The 21076-nt window shown below is 47.6% G+C and overlaps 1 protein-coding gene across 4 annotated transcripts in view; it reads right to left on the reverse strand.

Annotated features, from left to right (window-relative positions):
- Window positions 1–21076, reverse strand: part of JARID2 (jumonji and AT-rich interaction domain containing 2) — a 242420-nt gene that overhangs the window by 114460 nt on the left and 106884 nt on the right. For 2 of the 4 annotated variants that reach the window (XR_010835163.1, XM_067006735.1), the window contains exon 1: window positions 14044–14094. Coding sequence is in view for 3 of the 4 variants with exons in the window: in XM_067006735.1 (XP_066862836.1) it covers window positions 14044–14046 (3 nt within the window). In the remaining variant the exon portion in view is untranslated. Of the gene's footprint in view, window positions 1–14043; window positions 14180–21076 lie in introns of those variants that run through there. The other 2 variants (XM_067006734.1, XM_059076488.2) reach the window with 2 other exon arrangements.

Here is a 21076-nt window from a genome sequence, read left to right on the forward strand (position 1 = left end):
GCACTTCAATCTTCTGATGCATCCAACAGTGCTTTCAATGGCTGGAATCCAGGAATTTGGGGCTAATATAATTTGACAGATTGCCGTGTGAATGGTTACATCACATAGCCTCTATCACTTCTAAAAGGCTGCTGAAGATACACAGGCCCCAAGAATTCCGTTTCCCTGACCCTGACCTAAAGTTTAGTGGCCACTCTGATTTACTCCGAAGTCATTCTCCCTCCGCCTGCCTTAGGCCTGCGCCCTCCACCCAGCTGGCACAGATCCATCCTCTTTCGTGTACCAAGTGCCAGCTCAGAGACTACAGAATCCAGCACCCTGCGCCCAGGAAGGGGTGCCCCACCCATACAAACCAAACTCTCACTATTCCTCCAGGGCAGGCTTCCCAACACATCTGAGGAATGACCTGCTGGGGAAAACTAAACAAGGACTGCTTCCTTTGAGCTTGGTCAGGGTTTCTGCTCTCCAAGTCCTAGGGTGAGATCTAATTACAGGATGCTGGCACCCAAAGCCAGGGAACAGAACAAACCCACTTTAATACAGTCCCTTAAGTACGCTGTTATATGACACAGCTCCAGCTCTTGTGAGATGTGGTTAGGTAATGTATACCTACAACCTCAGTAACAACTGCCCTGTGAATGCTTCTTTTCTGCCACGTACCAAGGACTTCAAATAAATCGTCCCATTAATCACCTGAGAAAGAAATTATTCCTCCACTTACAGAGCTGGGACACAAGGAGCAGGAGGCAAGCAGAACAGCCAGATCAGGTCTGTTAATTCTTTTCGCCCTTGGTGGGACTTGTAAGCCAGCCTTTCACGGATGACAGCACGGTCCTCTCTGCCAACTTCCATGAGAAAAGTTGGAGGGCTTTGGCCTCCTGGCCCAGGACTGTCAGGAGGATGAGGGCCCAGCAGTTCTCGCCAGGAAGCCTCTCGATCGTGTGCGTTCATGGCTCCAGGGCCCTGAGCCTGCCTCCAGTTCCAGAGCCCACCTGGGAAGGCGTAATTCCGGTTCACACAGATGCCTTCTCGCTGGGGATATACAATACGCAGACATTCCTGAGCGTGTTCTGCCCACCACCCGCCAAAAAAAAAAAAAAACCAGTCAGTTCCTCAGACAGAAAGCACTCTTGACCTTGATTCTGCTTCACAAAAGGGCTAAGACACTGGAGGAGAATGTGTGACAAGTCAGCCCGCGGTGGTGGCCGGTATCCTTCCTTCCACTACCAAGAGTAGCCACTTGATGGCAATCTTAACCTGTTCCCTTGGAATTCTTCCATAAAGGGAGACCCCAGGAGGGGGGGGGCCCCAAGAGTGGGATGGCTGACCCCGTGGACACGGCATCTTTGCAGGACCTGCGTCTGCAGCGGCAGGAGTGCCCAGGGTGGAGGAAGAAACTAAGCCACCATCCTCCCTTGGGTCACCCGCCACATCACAGACTCCTGTGAGGGCCTAGGCAGGGGTGATTACACAGGCTCTGCAGTCAGACAACTCGGGAAGATGGATATCTCTCGCGCCCCGCGGCACGTTCACATCGGGCTTTCCATCAACAGACTGAAGTGCGAGGCAGACAGATGGTAACAAACAGGCTAATAAATCAACGGCAAACTCCCGCCTCTTATCTCAGCACCTTGTCCCCTGAAACCACAGGAAAAAAAGCCAATAATGAAAAAAGGCAACTTTCCTTAAAAGGTGTAACACTTGTTGAATAAAGCAGCCCAGCACTTTCCTTCTTATTTAAATTGTAAAAGAGAGGAAAAAACAACAACAAAAAAAGCTATTTGCATCTTCTGCAGAAAAGGCTCTCCAGAAAAAAAAAATAGAAACACACTGTAAATTGCATTCACTAGACACTTCTATTTTCAGTGGCAGGAAGATAAACATCAAAATGTGGGGAGAAGGGGGAAGGAAACGGGACTGTTATCAGGAACCAGTTGGCGCTCTCAGCTTGGATGGTGACGTGCCCCCACCCCAAACACACACACACACACACACACACACTGACCTGGCCCTGTGCTTCCTAACGCTTGGCTTCTCGATTTATAAGGAGGGTTCAGGCGGAGAATGGAGTGTGTGCCAATATATTCCTCTGAGGGATTCAGAAAGTGCCAGCTGAGAGGCTTCCAGCTCACCCTTTACAACTGTAACGCTTTCCAACCGAGTCGACTGGAAAGGCCCTTTTCAAACAGTACTGGTTGTCTGAAGTCAGGTCAAGGACTGAGTGAGACGGGATAAAGCCACTAGGGTAGAGGTTAGGCAATTTGCAGTGCAGATCCCACTAGAAATTAGCAGGCCCCCTGCATGCCAAAATGGAATATTCTGCAATATTTCCACTGGCATGTCACCCGCCCTGATGGTGTCTGAAGAGGATTCATCAACTGTCTAGAGGGTAGGATGCAACTTTCAAAACATGGATTCCATGAGTCCCTTTCACGAATACCCCAATCGTACGGGGAAAGGAGGAGAATGTCAGAAATAACAGTGAAATGTTTCCGACGTGGAGACCTTGAGCTGCCTTCATGCATCAGAAGGCAGAGCCATGCAAAAGTGGAAGGAAATTGCCACTTCAGGCAGCACCGCAAGCTGGCCCGCGAGTCTCAAGCCCAGATGGCGACCCCTGTCATCAAGACCAGGTGCCAAGCGTGACCAGGATGCCCACTTACCTGCCAAAGGGAAATGCAGACCTGGTTAAGGAATAACCCAGAAGACAAGGGCAGGGCAGCCGGAAGAGGCCCTGTGTGCACAAAGAGCTGACTCGTTACACGCAAGGTGTGAACAAGCCAAGAACACCAGCGACAGGTCAGGGAATGGTGCAAAGAGAGGGGACCTGGGTCCCAGGACATCAGGAGCGAGGAGCCCTAAAGCTCTCCCTGGCATATCACAGGGACAGCCTGGCTGACAGGCTGAGCTGACACTGGCCACTCCTCTCCTTGAGAAGCACGGCTAAGGTTATGAAATCGTTCACATTCCCTTCATTGCCCCCAAACCTCCTGGAACGCGAGATCTGTACTGCTTTACAATCTTTCGGAAAGAAATTATGAGGAAGACAAATCTGGGACTCTGCAGAAGGACCCTGAAGGCCACGGAGAAAGCTGGAAGGACAGATGAGATCTGGCAGCAGGGAGATTAAGTAACGCATTCTACATGAAGGGATGTGTGGACTGCAGGGCAATTTCCCCAAAGCCTACCCAGATAATCACTCTTCTGGCTTTAAATATACACAGTAGAAGGCTCCAGTAACAACAGGTTATTTCCAGAAACTAAGATAAAAGGTCCTCTAAATTTGGGGAAATGGGATCTAAGAAATTCACAAGCAAAGCAAAACTGCACTAGTCCATTGTGGTAGATCTGACAGTAATTGTAAACTCCATAAATATACATATCGCAGAATTCAAATCATGGAATGGGTAAGATTTAGAAAACACACGAGGCCTTTCTCCAAGTAGAAGGAGGTGGGTAGCGCTATCAGTTACAAGAATGAACACAGATAAATTCCACGCGTGGGCAAGCTACTCCGGGCTGAGTGCAGCTCTATCTGGTGAATGCCACAGGGCCGTCCCTTTCCATACAGGTTGAGAATTTAAAATAATTGGAAAGCACTGCCCTAAATTACATTTACAGCATAATATTCAAGCAAATAAGATGAATTAACGTATAACAAATAGGATTCCCTCAACTTCAAATAATCCCATGATTTTTCCAAACTCAAGGCTAGAATCGTCCTTCCTAGGCCATCTCAATTGCCAATCCCCTTCCAAGCCCTTAGGGCCTAAGAAACACCTTGTTTGCCCTCTCTTAGGGCTCTTGGCCTTGGATAGCTGCTCCCTGTGCATATGAATCATGTTTCAATCCCCACTGAAGTAAGGGACTTGGGCTAATCCAACTGGTCTCTCAGAAGCAACAACTCCATCAATAAATGTCCAAGTTTAATTCTACCCAATCAAGAGGAACAACATGTTCTCTGAGGTCAAAAAGTCTTTACAGCTTCCTGACCTACCAGGAAATAGTTACAGTCTCACAAAAAGAAACATGGTACAAATGAACACAGCAATTAACTTAATCTAAAATTGAAACAAATAGAACTGTCACCATCTCAAATCCCTACTGAGTACTGGACTGTTACAGATTTAATGCCCACCAGCCAAATTCTTGTGTTTAAACCCTAACATCCAGTGTGACTGTATCTGAAGGAAGAGCCTGGAAAGGTGACGAAGGTTAAATTAGGTTGTAAGGCAGGGCCCCGAATCTGATAGGGTTGGTATCCGGAAGAGAAACCAATGCACACACGCGCTCTCTCTCTCTCTCTCTCTCTCTCTCTCTCTCTCAGCCAGGAAGCAAGGCCTCACCAAGAACTGATGTGGCCAGCACCCTGGATCTTGGACCTCCAGCCTGCAGGCTATGAGAAATAAAGCTCTATGGTTTAAGCCATCCAGTCTGTGATATATTCTTATGGCAGCACAAGCTGACTTATATATAGACTTACACCACAGCCACAAGAAAATGGAAAGAAATCAGAATATATATAGACTTACACAACAGCCACAAGAAAATGGAAAGAAATCAGCAATCTCACCACACTGCTGCCTCACGTTTTTGCATCCTCAAGGCCATCATGCTGATCATGGGGTCCTCACAAGAATCAATCTAACTGAAAACACACTGTATTAGCAGAGAAGGCACATGACTTACAGATGCCAGTTGCTCTTGGGGAAAAGCCAAGTCTTGAACCCCAGTTCCAGAATGTCCTGATTTATAACACCAAGCCTGAGTATTCTAAACACGCAGACTAAGAACAGTGCCACAAAGGGGGCGGGGCAGGGGTTCCACAAGAGAAACGTGACATGGAAGAGGATGAGAAGTAACTGTTTAAAAGCCCACTTGGTCTGGACTTGCACAACCGCTCAGGATGAAAGCTGTGATGCTGGTTTAGCATGGAGAACCTGGCTCCACAAGTGCCGCCATGAGATGGTAAATGTCATCCTTGAGCACGTCCAACTGTGAGGTCCTTATTCAAGCACTGCTTGAGACCTCCAAGAGCTGTTTACTGGATACACCTGTGCCTCTGTCTCTGAGGCACTTTCAAGTCTCAACAGACACTCTCTGGCATCTGGTACATTCTGGAAAAATATCGTAAACTCACGTAACATCATAAAAGCTCCTAAAAACAGAGACAGCCATTTTGACAAACCACCAAATGAGCACATACTTTAAAGAAGTCAAATGGGGCTTCCCTGGTGGTGCAGTGGTTGAGGGTCCGCCTGCAGATGCAGGGGACACAGGTTCGCGCCCCGGTCCGGGAAGACCCCACATGCCGCGGAGCGGCTGGGCCCGTGAGCCACGGCCGCTGAGCCTGTGCTCCGCAACAGGAGAGGCCACGGCAGTGAGAGCCCTCCCCCCCAAAAAAAAGAAGTCAAATGAACTAGAAGGGGCAGGTGAAAACTTTTCTGGGGTGACTGAAAAGTCCTGTATCAACACTGGAGCTCTGGTCATACGGGTATATGTGCATCTGGCAACTCACGAAATCGCACACCTAAGATAAGTGATTTCACAGAGTGTAAAGTCTTCCTCGATTTATTAAAAAAAAAAAAAAAAAAAAGTGGGGAAAGATGTGAATTCAGGAGTCCTGCATTCAGATCCTGATTTGACCACTTCTTAGCAGTGTAGCTTTGAGCATGTTGCTTTCCATCTGAGACCCGCTAAACAAACCCGCAAAGTTATGATAGTAATCGTATAATTACCACACTGTTATGAGAATTAAAAGCAGTAACTTTTATTTTCTTAAAAGGACAGTTTTATTTTAAACTACTTATCAATGTATCTTGCACATAGGTAGTCTTTCAACAAATGTAGTTCAGAAAGAAAGGATAAAAGGGTGACCCAATTCCAAGAATGTTTATGATAATGAGACTTATGAAGATATCACAATTATGAATAAATGTGCACTTTGGTAACAGGGAAAATAGCATGGGCTGTGACCTGGGGCGAGGGGGCTAGAGGGTCAAGGTGTATGCATTTTCAAAATGAAATCTGGAGTGAGAGATGGTACAAGCCCCTGAACAGAGAGGAACACATCCACAGCGTAGCAGAGGGGTGCTGGGCAGGGGCGGGGACACAGCCAGTGTGCAGGTGACCACACACTCTACAGAGCACCCAGGAGTTGTGCATACAGCAGCAGTTAACATGGATGAAGCTTTTCTCTCCTGGAACTTACAATCTACTGTGGGGCGAGAGCTTATAATAAACAAACAATAATACAATGCCAGGCAGTGAGAGAGTCTATGTCAAACAATATTACAAGATAAGGAGCTAAAGGGTAACAGACAAAGGCACAATTTTTAATAAGATGCTCAAGGAAGAAGTCTCTGGTAACGGCACATTTGATCAGGACCCTGAAATACCGAAAGGGATCAAGTCACACAGGTACCTAAAGGGAGAGAGTTCTAGACGGAAACATCGGCAAGCACAAAAATTCTGGGGCAAGAGTATACTACTAAATGCATTTGGAACAGCAGGAAGGCTAGACTAGGCGAGGGAGAGATAGGCACATAAGACCAGAGAGATGCTGGGGGACCACGTCAGTGTCCAGGGTAAGACGCTTGCCTTTCACGCTAAGAGAGACGTGGGGGGACACTGCGGGACGCCGCGTGTGCTGATTCACACTGACAAAGGACTGTTCTAGCTGCTGCCTAGAGAGGTAAAAAGGCAGAAGTTGAGGGAGCTTTAGGAGCCTCAGCCCAAGCTAGAGGTGGTGGCCTCGTGGCAGTGGTGCAAACTCAGTTTCGGAACATATTGTGACTTTAGAATAAACAGGGTTTGCAAAATCAGGGCGGAGGTGGGCGGGGAGTACCAGGTAACTCCCAGGTTTTGATCAAAGCAACCAGAAGTTCGGAACTGGCATTTACTGACAATGGGCAGACGGGCAGGGCGGGGGCAGACGGGAGGGAGTGGAGAGACAGAGTTGGCCTGGTACACCTCGAGTTCATGAGACCTATCAAGAAAGCAAAGTGCAGAAGGCAGGTAGGCAACTAGAGCTCAGGAGAGAATCATCATGTCAAACGCTGCTGGATGGGCAACTAAAGCTACACTGAGAGATAACTGGATTTGGTCATCAAGGTCATTATTAGCCTTGGTAAGTGGCCTGAGTCTAGGGGTTCCAAAGAGAATGAGGGGGGAGAGTATATTAACATGAATATAAATAATTAGAGGGAAACAGATGGTGTAGACATTTTTTTCCGAGGAATTCTATAAAGTAAAAGAAATGAATAGCAGGAGGGAGATCGGAGGGTTTATTTTAATGGGAGAAACTGCAACATGTTTTGTTTACTGATGGGAATGATCTAGTAAAGAAGTAAACAAATGACAAAGAAAAGAGGGATACTTCCCAGAGTGGTGTTGTCATAGAGATGAGAAAAAGGGATTTGGGTACCCGAAGGGAGGCACTGACCACACAGACTCTAGTAAGTTTCCATCCTCTCGGCTTCAACACCTCTCAAAGTTGAGCCATTCTAAGAACACAGGCAGGCAGGAAAACACTGTGGAACTGTCTCAAGCTCAGACATCACACGCATGTCCCCCCCCCCAGGTGACACTACCTGTGTGGTGTGCCCCTCTTAGTACAGGGGTCCAAGCCAGGAGGATGGGGCTGTAATCAAAGAGAGAGCACAGAGCTTGCAGAACTGCCAGAGGCAGCGGGCTGAGGATGCTGGACGGGCAGCGGACCTCAAGCACGAGGGACAGGAAAAAGGAGAACACATTCACCTCCAGAGGTACCTCCATCCTCAGCACTCCATGCAATCCTCACACGCAGCCATGCCCACTGGGAAGGCCGGTATCTCACCATCATGTAAACTGGATTTCTGGTTCCAATCAGTCTTCAGCATGATCCATTCCTTCCAGTTAAGCTCATCAGCAAGGTTCAAAATTCCTCATCTCTAAACTGATGAGCCTGACCTATATACCTCGAAAAGTCCCTTCCAGCTCTAGCAATCCATAATTCTGTGGCCAAAAGGGCTGCAGGCAGGCTCGCCATTCCCTTGGTGCCAGAGAAGTACAAGCAGGCTGGCCACTGAAACCTACCATTTGTCCCACTGGACTGTGACATCAACAATTCTGGCCAACGTCTATTCGCTGGTCCTCACCCCTACCCCACACTACGCCGGCCCAGCCTCAGCCCTTTTGCTCAAAAAGCCCCACAGCTTTCAAGGTCCACAGGAATGCAACTTCTTTACTGAAGCTTTTCCTGGTAGCTCAGCACTGGGCCTTTTTCATTATCACCTGCCTCCCTGCTGGCTTCCTCACGTCAAACCAGTCACACACACCTCCGATTTTTAAAGCATTTTGTTATATTTGACTGTGCTTCATTGATACCAAGTCACTACATACTGAGTATTCCATCAAGTACTGATCAGATGGGAGCTCTATCTAGAAATTTCCCATCTGCATTACTCGGGGTCATGAAGACTGACGACAGAATAGCTACAAGAGAATGAAATCAAGCCTTCCCCACTCTACCATTATCCAAGATAGATGCAGCTTCATTTTTAAACAAAGAATAAGTGTAGGTTGTTTTCAAGAAGTGTATTTGCCCTCACTGCCTTGCTCTCCCATGGAGTGCTGTCAGGGGACACAGGTGACAAATGTCTCAGGCGCTGGACTGTTAAGAGAAAACTTAACTCGTGGCCCAACCTGCAGAGGCCACAAGCACTGACACAGAAGCAGTTCAATCTGGAAAAGCCAATTTCTTCGGCAGGGGGGTGGGGGGAGATTGTCTTTCCCGTTGAGGTGGGGACCATCTTGAGAACTGCTGGACATTAGAGCTGCAGGGTACGAGAAGGCCACCATACATACAGTCACAGCATTCATTTCAAATATGGCCAAAAATAAACTTCCATTCATCAGACAAGGTGCCCAGACTTTGATTTTGACTCGAAAGTCACACTTTAATCTCATCCTGAAAACGGTGAATTTGCAGAAGCGGGGCCCATGTTTCATTCCACAGACATCAAGTAATCTCAGAGAGATTTTTGAAGCGAGTCCAACAAAATTCTACCCTTTTAAAAAAGAAATGGGATGGGGGGGGCGGGGGTGGTGGTGATTGCACCGGGGTTCCTATATTTGTACTTCTAGCTTTGATCCTTGGCTACAAATGGACAGTTGTTGCCAGCAAGCCCACCGCCCTCTCTCACTACCTCATGGAGGTCAGTGGCAGCCCTCTGCCAGCTGGCTGGTTCCACAACAATATTAAAAACACAAATCTGCATCCCTAGGTGAAGAAACAGAAAGAAACAATAAATGGATCTGGGTGGAAGGAGGGTGACCAATCAGTTTTTCCATTTCCTCCGACCATCAATTCAATGACAAGCGCTAATAAAGCCCAGAGCCATGGTCACATGAATAAATACTTGTACTGCCCCCACTTCTGAGGTCTCTTTGCCAACGAAAGACTTCACACATCTCCTTCGAAAGAAATTGCTATTTGAAAACAACAAAAGTACTCCTACAATTTTGTATTTTTGAAGTCCTATCTTTATAGGGGGTTCCAAAACTACTCCTATTTATTTAAGTGGTGGTTATTATAAGCAAGGGAGAAAGCCGGGGTTTAAATCCTGGCTCTGCCCCATACTAGTAGTGTAAGCAAATTGCTGATCCACCCGAGTGCAGTTTCCTATATTTCTAGAAAATGGTTGGTTCTGAAAGTTAAATGAGCAAAATACAGGTGAAGTGCTAGAACAATAGCTGGCAAAAAGCAAGTGCTCAATACAGGTTCCAGCTATCACAACTACTGTAAAATTCCAAGAAAAAAAGAGTCCAGCTTCCCTTAAATCTAGTCAAGATGCTTTAGCTGGCCACAGGGTTTGCTGGATCTCAGATGAAATTTATAGGAAGCAAATGAAATTCAAATACAGCTAATAGCTCCCCTCTCTTACTGTGTAATTATGTGTACTCATTATTTGTGTAGCATGTTATTATTTAAATGTCCCTAATTTCAGCCCCAGCAGGCCAAGGGCCCTCAAAGAGTGGCCGAGGCCTCCGCCTCTGCCAGCCTTTCTGAAGCTTTTGTCAATTTATTACTGCCGGGAAAAGTGGCACCATCTACAGCAGAGAGTAGACAGAAGGCTCACATCCAGCAGAAACCTTAGCACCGCCTCCCCCAAAGCCTGGCTACAGCCAACAAGCTGTGTAACAACGGCTTCGCTTCAATTCCTACAGACAACCCACCGGGATGTCCCAGACTCAAGATTTGCTACCTCCAGTAGGACAAAAAAAAAAATTCATCCCTTGTCACTTCAGAACCACAAACCAAGACTGATGGCAAACATGGATTTTATGACATAAAATATGAGGTCTCTCTACTACTATCTTATGTCTGCTTGGCTTTTTACGTCTCTAACAGACCTGCACAAGGGGCGCGGCTGAGCTCAGCCACTCAGACAAGCTGCTGTTTGTTGGCACCCTGTCAGCAGACACCAGCCCCCGACCCTCCTCACACAGGAGGCCAGGGCAGGGGGCTGCTTGCTTGTTCATCATCCTAGCATGCCTGTGATTTCACAGAAGTGATGTCAATTCATTTCCCAATTAGATAAAAATTATGTCAAGCCCATTCTACTATGAGCTCAAGATACTATTTTAAAATTGAATTTTCCCAGGAAACTCTGGCAAGACCAATAACCAAGAAACATCTTTGCTTTGAAACACAGGGGGAGGGCTTCCCTGGTGACAGCAGTGGTTGCGAGTCCCCCTGCCGATGCAGGGGGACGCAGGTTCGTGCCCCGGCCCGTGAGCCACGGCCGCTGAGCCTGCGCGTCCGGAGCCTGTGCTCCGCGATGGGAGGGGCCGCGGCACTGATGAGAGGTCCGCGTACTGCCAAAAAAAACGAAAAAAAAGAAATACAGGGGGGAAAACAAAACACCTTGTTTTCAATACTACTGTTGCAAAGATAGAGTGCCATTTTCCTCCATTCTGGATTCTAAAATCAGTACTGGATTCAAAGTTACTTGAGCTGTAATTCCAATTCTGCTACCTACCGCAGCATGAATAACCATGTGCCATTAGGAAGTTACTACCACAGAGAACACACTCACAGAGCCCCCAACAAGAATGTAACCTTCCCCTTACAGACAGAAACCCCGCAGGTCTCAGAGGTACCTCACTACTACCCACGACCCTCAAGCCATGAAGCATGAGAAAAGGAGCCCAGGGGGCAGAAGCCCCACCAACAGCGCCCTAGCTGGGGTGCAGGCACCTACTCTCACCTCTGTCCCGTCCAGTTCCATACCACACCTCCCAGCAAGGGCTCCGTACTGGACTGTTTCAAATTCTACCGCCAGATAACTTTCTGTCACAATTAAAACTGAAACAAGGGAATTATTTCAACTTTTGAAAGGGAACCTCGAGGGGGTAGGGGACCCAAAAAAAATTAAAAGAGGAATGAAAAGGAAAGGCATGACTGTGAAAAGCACTCTTCCTCCACCACGAACCCGTCTTCACCTGCCCCACAATGAAGAACCCCGAACAGTGTGCCGCGAGGTTCAGCGCCAGACAAGGCCATTCCACTGCACAGCATACGAATGATGAGCCGTTATCAAGCATCCGCTCCAACTTGAGCGCTAACTGTAGACGCGCACATATGTACACACATTCAGAGAGAACACTGCTTGCAGTCCTCACTACCCATCCCCAGCAAGAGTTGTGGAGGCTGCCGGCTCCTTCGGCTTTCTCTGGATCACACCCGCCCCAGGAGAGCACACACCCCTGAGATTCTGGGACCTACAGAGAGGGACTTATTCCCATGGTAACGAGTCTGGTCTCCATGCTTTCCAGGAGCCCTCGAATAAGAAAGCACACTTTGTTTAACATGCTAGCTGCCTTTAAGAAAATTATTCTTAAAACACACACAAGTTCTAAAACGAGGAGATGTATTTACTTAGAACTGCTATCGAAATCCAACATGCAGAATAACAAAAAGGTGGCCTTGGAACACAGCCTGCGCAAACACCAACATGAACCAGAGAAGGGCACGCTGACGGCGGCTTCCCAACCAAAAGAGGGGAGAGGAAGGGAGGCAGGAGGGAAGGAGAGAGGGAGGGAAGGACAAGTCAGTCTGTATCAGGGTGAGAGGCGAGCTACCATGACAAACAACAAAGACCACCTTTTTTATGGAGGTGGTAAAAGAATGATTTAAAGTCTTCAAGGATCCCAATAGAGATGTACGTGCCAACTTTTCTTAGAATTCCTTCCTCGGTATCGTCAAGCCCTGAGTATGCCAATGAAAACAAGAGCTACATTTGGCCAACTAGCTGGCAGCACTAGTTGCTTCTTGAATGCCTTATTTTAGTTTTTGTTCTTTTACCCAAATTCCACCATCATTCAATCCTGGACACCTGGCTACCTTCTTGCCCTAAAAGCTGATTTTTCCCAGTTGGGTGGGTTTTTTTAGCTGTTAAAAGATTCCTAAAAGCACGAAGGCGTCACCACTCCAGAACAGCAGAACGAGAGCACGCCTTGTCACAGCAGTAAAATCTAACCCCGTAGCAGCAGCCATTGCTCGACTAATAACCCCAGGATCCAGTGATATTCTCCCCACCATCACCCTCCCCTCAAAAACTTAAGAGCAGAACAGTACGTTCAATGTGAAGCAAGGTCAACACGACTGATCACGTCAAATGCCCTCTAAAAGGACACGTGGCTTAGCATTTACTCCATGACAAGCAGCCAAGAAATGGCGGGGTCCCTACCTGGTAGGAGGCCCATGAACAAACAGGGGTCCAAGCTGTGTGACTAACTGTGGCTACAGACCCCTCAAATTACGTTGCCTCTGCACGTGTGAAAGATGCAAAAAGGGCCTTTCCCATACACACTGGCTCAGGCTTCAGGCGGTTCTTGTTTCAAGTCACAGAGTACTAGACGAGAGTGACAGAAGCTGGGTGGATGGCGGGGCAGATCCCGGTGGCATTCAGGAAGGCCATCTCAGAAGACCCCGCCATGGCCTTGCGGAAAGGGAGCGCCAGCAGGTCCTGTCTGCAAGCACGAGTTCCAACAAGAGGCTCCCAGACATCTCACCTGACAACTAAGCAGGATGGAAAAAAACTGAAAGCCCTAGGTCAACCTGCCGCCCTGCCCCCTGGCAAGCTCCCAGGCGCCCCATGTGTGAGGACTATTACCAGAGGATCACAGCCAGAACTCAAAAAGAATAACAGGATCTCCTCTTCCTTATCTCCCCGCTCCCAACAAGTACAAACCAGAACACGGTCAATTCATTCACATTTATCTCAGATTCTAGGAGATTAATAAGAACAAGAGAGGCTGTGGGATACAGCCACAGCCACAACCCCTGAAGTAAAATATAAACAGTAACCAAATGCTAGTTCTCAAATGGTGTTCACCGGATGATTTCATCCAAGTCACACTAACCCTGTTAAAAAAGAGGCATCAGAAGAAACTCAGACGGGAGCATGTTTCTCTCCAGGCTTCAAGGACCCACTTGATGCCCATCCAGGATGAGGGACACTTCGGACGCACGGGAGCTCTACCTCCACCGCCCACCTGCCGCTGTGCAGCCACCTGCCAGCTTGATCAACAAGGAAGGAAGCAGGGCCTTAGCAGGCTGTTGAGCCAGAGAGAGAGCGGGAGGGCAGCAGGCCCACAGATTCCGGCTACTTCCTACATAAACAGGGCATAAGGACCAAAGTGGCCACATTTCAGCAAGATCATCAAAGGCTTCTTCTGCCCTCATACTTGGGTAGAAAGGCAGATGTTCACGGAAAAACCTGCAAGTCAGGCTCCACACTCAATCCAAGAATGGGCAGAAACCAGATCGCAGCCCTGGTCTTGTCTCTAGGGCGCAGACTCACTAAGAACCCTTGCCAACCATATTATGCAATATACAAAGGAGCATCAAAACAAATCTATAAACCCAACAGGATATCCAGAATAACTGCCGTTAGGGGCCCAGCCTTAGAAACACAAGCCACCCAAAGCACATCCATTTTGGAAACAAGGCCAGGCCCAGAGACATCATCCAAAACAACAAAACAGGCAACTCACCATTCACTGCTTTCAGGCTCCCAGCAATGCCTTCACCATGCTGCCTCTTCTGGGCGTTCTTGAACTCCTTCAGAGACAAATAAAGGACTTTACGCACCACCCTTTCTTCTGACCACGGAATCCCATCACTGTCGTCCTGGAGAAACAAGGAAGAATGGGGAGAGGGGAGTTACTTAAAGGAAAGCAAGCAAATGTTAATTAAGAGTCAGAATAAACTTAAAAAAAAAAAAAAAAAAAAAGTCCCAAACAAGTATTGAGTGACTGAGACCAAGTTCTGGAGGTCAGAACTACATCCTATAGTGGAGGGAGGGCACTGGCCCTTCCTGGAGAGACCACAGGCAAAGAGCCACCCCTCAGGCTGTAAAGGGACTGGAAGAGAGACCCAAGCATGGCACTTCCTTTACATGAACTGACCCCAGTCCCCTCATTCACTGGTAACAGAGAAGTTTTATATTCCTGGCAAAGTTTAGGGAAAAAAAAAAAAGAGTTATTGCAGCCACAACAGGAGGTGTAAGGCATCACTGTACTGGAGTTCTTTAAAGTGGATAATGCCAGAATGCAGGACCTTACAAACATGAGCTACAACCTTCTGGAAAATTTACTGTTGTTGTTGTTGTTGCGGTTTGGTGCTACTTTCAAGGAATTTACAGTTCAGTCAGAAGAAATGAAACTGGATCTGTACCGGCCTTTTAAGGTGATGAGGGACCACTGCAGAAAAAGGGCAACAGATCTTTGTGGACTAGAGAATGGGGTGGCAGGGGGGTGGGGGGATGATTTCTGAAAAAGAATACACACACTAGGTCTTGAAGATCTCATCTGAAAGTGTGGCTCCCTTATGTCAAAATAAAGGTGAGGCAGGGGGGCACACCAAAGAACCCGCAGCCCGCCCAGAGAGCACTCCAGCAATTCCAGTGGTAAACACAGAAAAAAAGACTGCAGACCAGCAGGGATCGAGGCAGGACAAGAGGCAAGTCTGGGAAGACGGAGATGGTTGATACCGGTGCCCCAAAGGGGTTAACTGCTTTAGGGAACCAGGGAGAGAGTTTTTGATTTTAAGGTTTAAAGAGCTGCTTCACACAGCGTGGGATACTCACAGGTTCTCTTCTGTGGTATCTGCCTACTGTTTGCTAATCTAAGAAGTCCTTAAACTCACACACCTACTTCAAGAACTTAAGCATTTTATGAGTTCAATTTAGAGATGGAAGGATTACGGGCTTCTCGGTTGGTTATTTGGGGCCTTAAGAGAATAAGGAAAACATTAATACCCCAGTAAAGCAGGACTTCGGATATTCAGGTTCCTTTTGTTCAAACAGGAGGCCAAGTACCCTAGAGTCAGGCTGGTGCTATTACACTCAACATCCAACAGAACTGGTTTTTACTCCCTGCCACTAACTGGCCAACTAAACCCTCCAGGGGCCGAGATAAGGGAAGTAGATTATCCAAGGTCTTCTCCAGCTCACAAATTCCTAAACTCTGCATAAACACACACTACAACTTAGAAATCCAACCACACAGACTCTAAAGCCCTAAATAACTGAAGCGGTGCTCCTGTTAAGCTTCCAGGATTTCTTAGAATGACAGTGATACTCCATCTTCCATAACAAGGGGAAGAGAAGGGCTGGGAGAAAAGAGCTCGGATTTCCACCTAGCCCAGATGTCCTTCACTTCTGCAGACCTGCCAAGCCGAGGCTTCCGTCACCTCCAGAGAAAGAAGGCACATCCTGTCTCCCCAGTCGCTCTCCTAAGAGAGGCAAGGCATGCACAGACCAGGGTGGTGGTCGAGTCCACACATGAAGGCTGATAGCAGACTTGGCCTCCACCCTGCGGGAGGAACACACGTTACTTCTTAACCACCACTGGGTCCGAGTCACCAGAGACCTGTCAATCGCATGGCTGAAAACCAGGAAAATGAAGCGCTCTGACCAGACCCCACCTGAGGAGCCCAAGGAACCAACCTGCATAAGAGGCAAATGATTCGGCTACACAACACATGAAAAGCACAATGAATCACTCTTGGCAACAAGCAGCTCCCCTCAGGGTGCGTGAAAATGCCTCTAGCATTTTGGTTTCCACCGAATGATAATCTTAACCTCGGGGAGAGTTCATGCTCATTGGGCTGAGGTCCACCTTTCAGGATCCAGGAAAGTCTGCCGGACAGAGAATCTCTTCACCACCCCCAGGTTCCTACCCTCAGCATTCAGGTCTCCACAGCAAGCCAGGCTGTGATTATAAATGATTATTTCCTACATACACAGAGTTTATAAATTGTAAAGCCCCAAAATAGCTTTCAATGTAAAATTCCTGTGGTGATTTACTGCTTCCTGTTCAGACTGGTGCCTCCCTTTTGACTCCAGGCCTCCATATGAGAGAATTATATCCCGACCACTAATATCTAATTAAAACATAAACGATGTGAGAGGAAAACTCCTGCAAAGGAAGATGCATTTAAGGTTCACTTAGTGACACCAGCGGCCCCGTGACCCCTATAAAGTACTTTAAATACAGGAGAAGCAAATCCAGGACACAGAATATGGGGTTTCCAGTTCTAGACATTAAAAATAAAACAAAACAAAACACACACACACACAACACACACACACACACACACACACACACACACACACGCACGCGAGTTCTTTTACAACCTAGAATGCTGGTCAAGACTTCCCTCAGTGTTGATGCAAGATGCAAACCTAGCAGGTGAGAAGTCGACTCCGCTCTGTTTCCAAAAGCTCAGCAGGTAAGAATTGAGAGATTAGAAAGCCAACTGCCTTTCACAGCTGCAGAGTCAGGATGAATCACTACGTTCTGCCCACACCCCTCCCTGCTGGAAGGCTAGCAAGGTGGGCCTGCACCCAACCACGAGGCAGCACAGGGCTGTGCAACCTAAGCTGGGTGTCCGGGAAAGCCGGAAAGGAGGTACTTCAGAGGCCTAACGCTCACCCACCCTTATCACAGTTTCTGAACGACCAAGTACTGAGCGCTCTAGAAAACAACCCAGACGTAACTAACTCGCTCACCAAAAGTCAAGCAACTCAGGTGAACCCCCCGCTCTTCCCCCAGCCACCCCCCAGCCCAAGAGCTTCTATGACCTTTAAGTCCGGCCCTCTGTTGTATTTCCCCCTTTTCAGTACCTGTCTTATTTAGAAGTAATTAATGTCTCCGTGGAGTCAGGAAATCGTTTCTCCTGCTCAGCACCCGGAACGAGCCTGACAGAGTGAGAACTCAGGCTTTCCGAAAACTGTACAAGCCCAGCCTCACGCGTCCCGTGTACCGTTACCCACACTTGGCCTGCCAGTGCCTGACTGCCAGAATGGGGGTTAAGTGAAGTGCCTGAAGTCACTCTAATTCCTGGCTGAAATCACAGCTCCTCCCCTGAAACACTCCCCACAGTGGCTAATCCACCAGGGCCAGGTGACACCTCACACTCTCCGCAGTAAGCTTGTCAATGTCCTAACACCAGGGCCACACCACCCCTTCTGCCACCACCTAGAGCTCCCTGCAAAAACCAGTGCCCATCTCCAAGTCCACATGGCCTTACAGGGCCCAGATCCGCTGCCCCTGTCCCAGTCCCTGACCCTCAGCTAAACACCAACCAATTCCTTCACAAAATACCCCTTTCTGGGTTCACCCCGTTCTTCTTCCCCAGGAACAAAGTAGCCAGGCATTCAGTCCATTCTACTTTACTGGTCAGCTTAATAAAGGCAGACACAGGAGGAGGCATAGCCACTGATAGGGAGTCTAGCAGCCTCATTCTGATGCAAATTCAGCTGCCCAGAGTGTGTGTCTATTCTTGCGAACTGCATTATGGATTTAAAAACAGCTCGTCATCTGGAGTTTCCATAGACCATCTCAAACTTGAGAAGATCACGCTCCCCACCTTTCCTCATTCCCCCAATCTCTTACTTGTTTCTCCCCAAGACCAAAAAATGCCTGGCAAACACTGAAATAAATAAAAATAATTGGGTCTGCTGGCAGTAGCAGGGCGGGGATCATCACATAGATCTAGATTCATGTGGCTACTGACCGCAAAAACTCACTTTCTTTGGCAAATGGAAGACTGAGTAATAAGACCTTTAAAAGTAAAAGTGACAGGGTTTTCTTTTCATTTGTAAAATGTCTACCATTCTCTGAAATAACTTTGAAGATGGCAACAGGTCAGGAATTAAACTAGAATGTTTATGGTCATTCATAATCTTTCTCTTAAAGAGGAAAAATAGGGCTTCCCTGGTGGCGCAGTGGTTGAGAATCCGCCTGCCAATGCAGGAGACACGGGTTCGTGCCCTGGTCCGGGAAGATCCCACATGCCGCGGAGCAACTAAGCCCGTGAGCCATGGCCGCTGAGCCTGTGCGTCCGGAGCCTGTGCTCCACAGCGGGAGAGGCCACAACAGTGAGAGGCCCGCATACCGCAAAAAAAAAAAGAGGAAAAATAACAGCATAACCTCATGCTGCCCCCAAGTTTTATAACAGACGTGTAAGAAAAAGGGGCACAGAAAGTAAGCACGGGAAGACACCATACACGTCGCAGCAAACAGCACCATCTAACGACTCTCCAAAGCCCACAGTCCCGGCTGGAGGTATAACAGCCTCGTACACCCTTCCATACCGTCGCCAACTCCAAGTGTGCTCCAAAGACCACCAGTGCCTTAACCGCTTGGCATCTTGTTGGAAATGCAGGCTCATTCTAAGATCCTCTGGTGATTCCCATGCACATTAAAGTTTCAGAAGCTCTGCTGTGCACACTGGTTCCGCACCCTGCCCATTTCATGTCACTTTCTAACCTCCATCACCATACAGGCAAAAAGGTAAAGAAAGATGAGGTGAGACCCCAAGATGAACACTTCTAACATCCATCTAACTGTTGCCATTTCTACTGGCAGAATATAGAAGTCCATATTAACATACTCTGAGAACTCTTCCCTCTGACTTCTGTTCCCTGAGCTAAAACAAGTGACCAAATAGCAAAAGCAAAATCAACAAAAAAGGAAAGACAAGGAGTGGACAATTCCCTGAATCATTCTTATGTGACGTGATATGTCTCCAACCCTCATTCTCTGATTAACCCAATTTGGAATGACTTCCCTTTAAAAAGGTGACATCCAGAATTAAACACACATTCCAACATGTGAATAATACTCTAGAACAACAGGACCAACACACGCAAGAAGACCATTTCTATTTCCATGCACAATCCAAAAGCTGGGATACATTTTAGCAGCCACATTACACAGCAGGACCTCATTAAGCCTGCAGTTAACTATACCCTCCAAGGTGATTTTATTGGGGGGCGGGGGAGTTCCTTTTTTTTCCCCCACCACTATGCAACAAAACCCAAAGGAAGGCTCCGATCCAACAGAAATCACAGCTCCCAGTTGTAGAATTCTTTTTCTGTGATGTTCTCCTGACCTCTAAGGTAAAAAACAAAAACAACAAAAACCAACACGACAGGCCACAGAGGGTCATGTGTGAATGAGACCATAAATCAAGTTGTCCTCCTTACCCAGGTTTACTGGACAAGACAGAAAAGAAGGTACAGGATCTGCTGGGTGCAGGTTGCTGTGTCTTGCCCCCACACGCTGTCATGGAGAAGGGCTGGGTTTGTGGACATGGGTGTGGCGTGCATGACTGTTTTCAATGTGCTTGAGTGCCCAGCCCAACCTTCACTGATGGCATAAATTCAAATCAACGTTAGTTTAAATAAAGCCCAAAAAGGATCTTAATATAAATAAATGTGCTGACCATTCGAACTGTCCCTCCGTGGCCCACACTTCAGAACACTGGGTTATTGATTTAACATGCTCTAACTACACCAGGAGTTCTTCTAATGCACTGTGTCAAAACTGATCAGGTCAGTGATACAGTGAAGCCCTGTCCTCCATCCAGCCACAGGCCTGGGCCAAGCTTTTACGGGCTTCTGCTCTCCAGTGATGGCCAGCTTTTCACCAAGCTGGGCTTCCAATCCTCTTCTGAGCGCTCAGATGCTTTAGTGCAAGGAACCAGGGACGTCCGGGTCAATCAAGCTTACAGAACAGGTGCCAGGCAGAGGACAATACCCCTGCAGTCATAAGGGAAGTATATAAAAAGTGGTAATGACTGCAGTCACCCCTTGTTATCCACGGGGGATTAGTTCCAGGACCCCGCACGGATACCAAAATCCCAGGATGCTCGAGTCTCTTATATAAAATGGTTATGTTTGCATATAACCTACCTACATCCACATCCTTCCTACTGTACACTTTAAATCAGCTCTAGATGACTTGTAATACCTAATACAGTGTAAATGCTATTTACATTTTTACTGGAGGGGCATATTTTATATATTTGCTGGTGAAGCAAAGTCAAGTTTTGCTTTTTGCATCTTTCTGGAAGATTTTTCCTCAAGGTTTTCAATCCGCCATTGGTGGAATCCAGGAATGCGGAACCCACGGATGTGGAGTGCCAACTGTATGACAGTGGCAAACGCCTCCTGGGTGCTCGCTATATGCCAGACGTTGGGCTCAGCACTTGCTTGCGCCGTTAATGCTCGTGATTCTCTGCTCAGCCTCCCCAGCTTCGGACAAGGGCCACACCATGCTTTCTCCCTTTAGTTTAAAAGGGATGGGAAAGGAAGGGATAACGAGAAAGTCGTGGTTATCATTTAGAGAGGAGTTTCAGGGTCCTGCCCAAAGGCGCCGTAGCTGGAGAGAAGCAGGAACGGCTCAGGAACCCGCGATCAGTCCGCAGGTCCACTACGGGGCAGGTGCCAGATCAGGAAGCGAAATTCTAAACTCAGAAAATTGTTATTAAAGAGAAAACATCAAAAGGGCAACTCACATTGGCTCCTAAATGAAAGCACCATTAAAATTCCTTACTAATTTCAAGGGGCGAGTATAAATGTTATGTGAAAAACAAACAACTCATCCATCAGCTACAGCGGGAAACTGCTAAGAGGAGAAGGCAGAGGAGCGGAAAGGAAGGAGGGAGGGAGTTCCTCTCACTGGCCTTTACAACTGGCTTCTATAATTGAAAGAATATCAATTCTATGGGCATCTC

This window comes from Kogia breviceps, chromosome 10, assembly GCF_026419965.1.
Source record: "Kogia breviceps isolate mKogBre1 chromosome 10, mKogBre1 haplotype 1, whole genome shotgun sequence".
NCBI lineage: Eukaryota > Metazoa > Chordata > Mammalia > Artiodactyla > Physeteridae > Kogia > Kogia breviceps.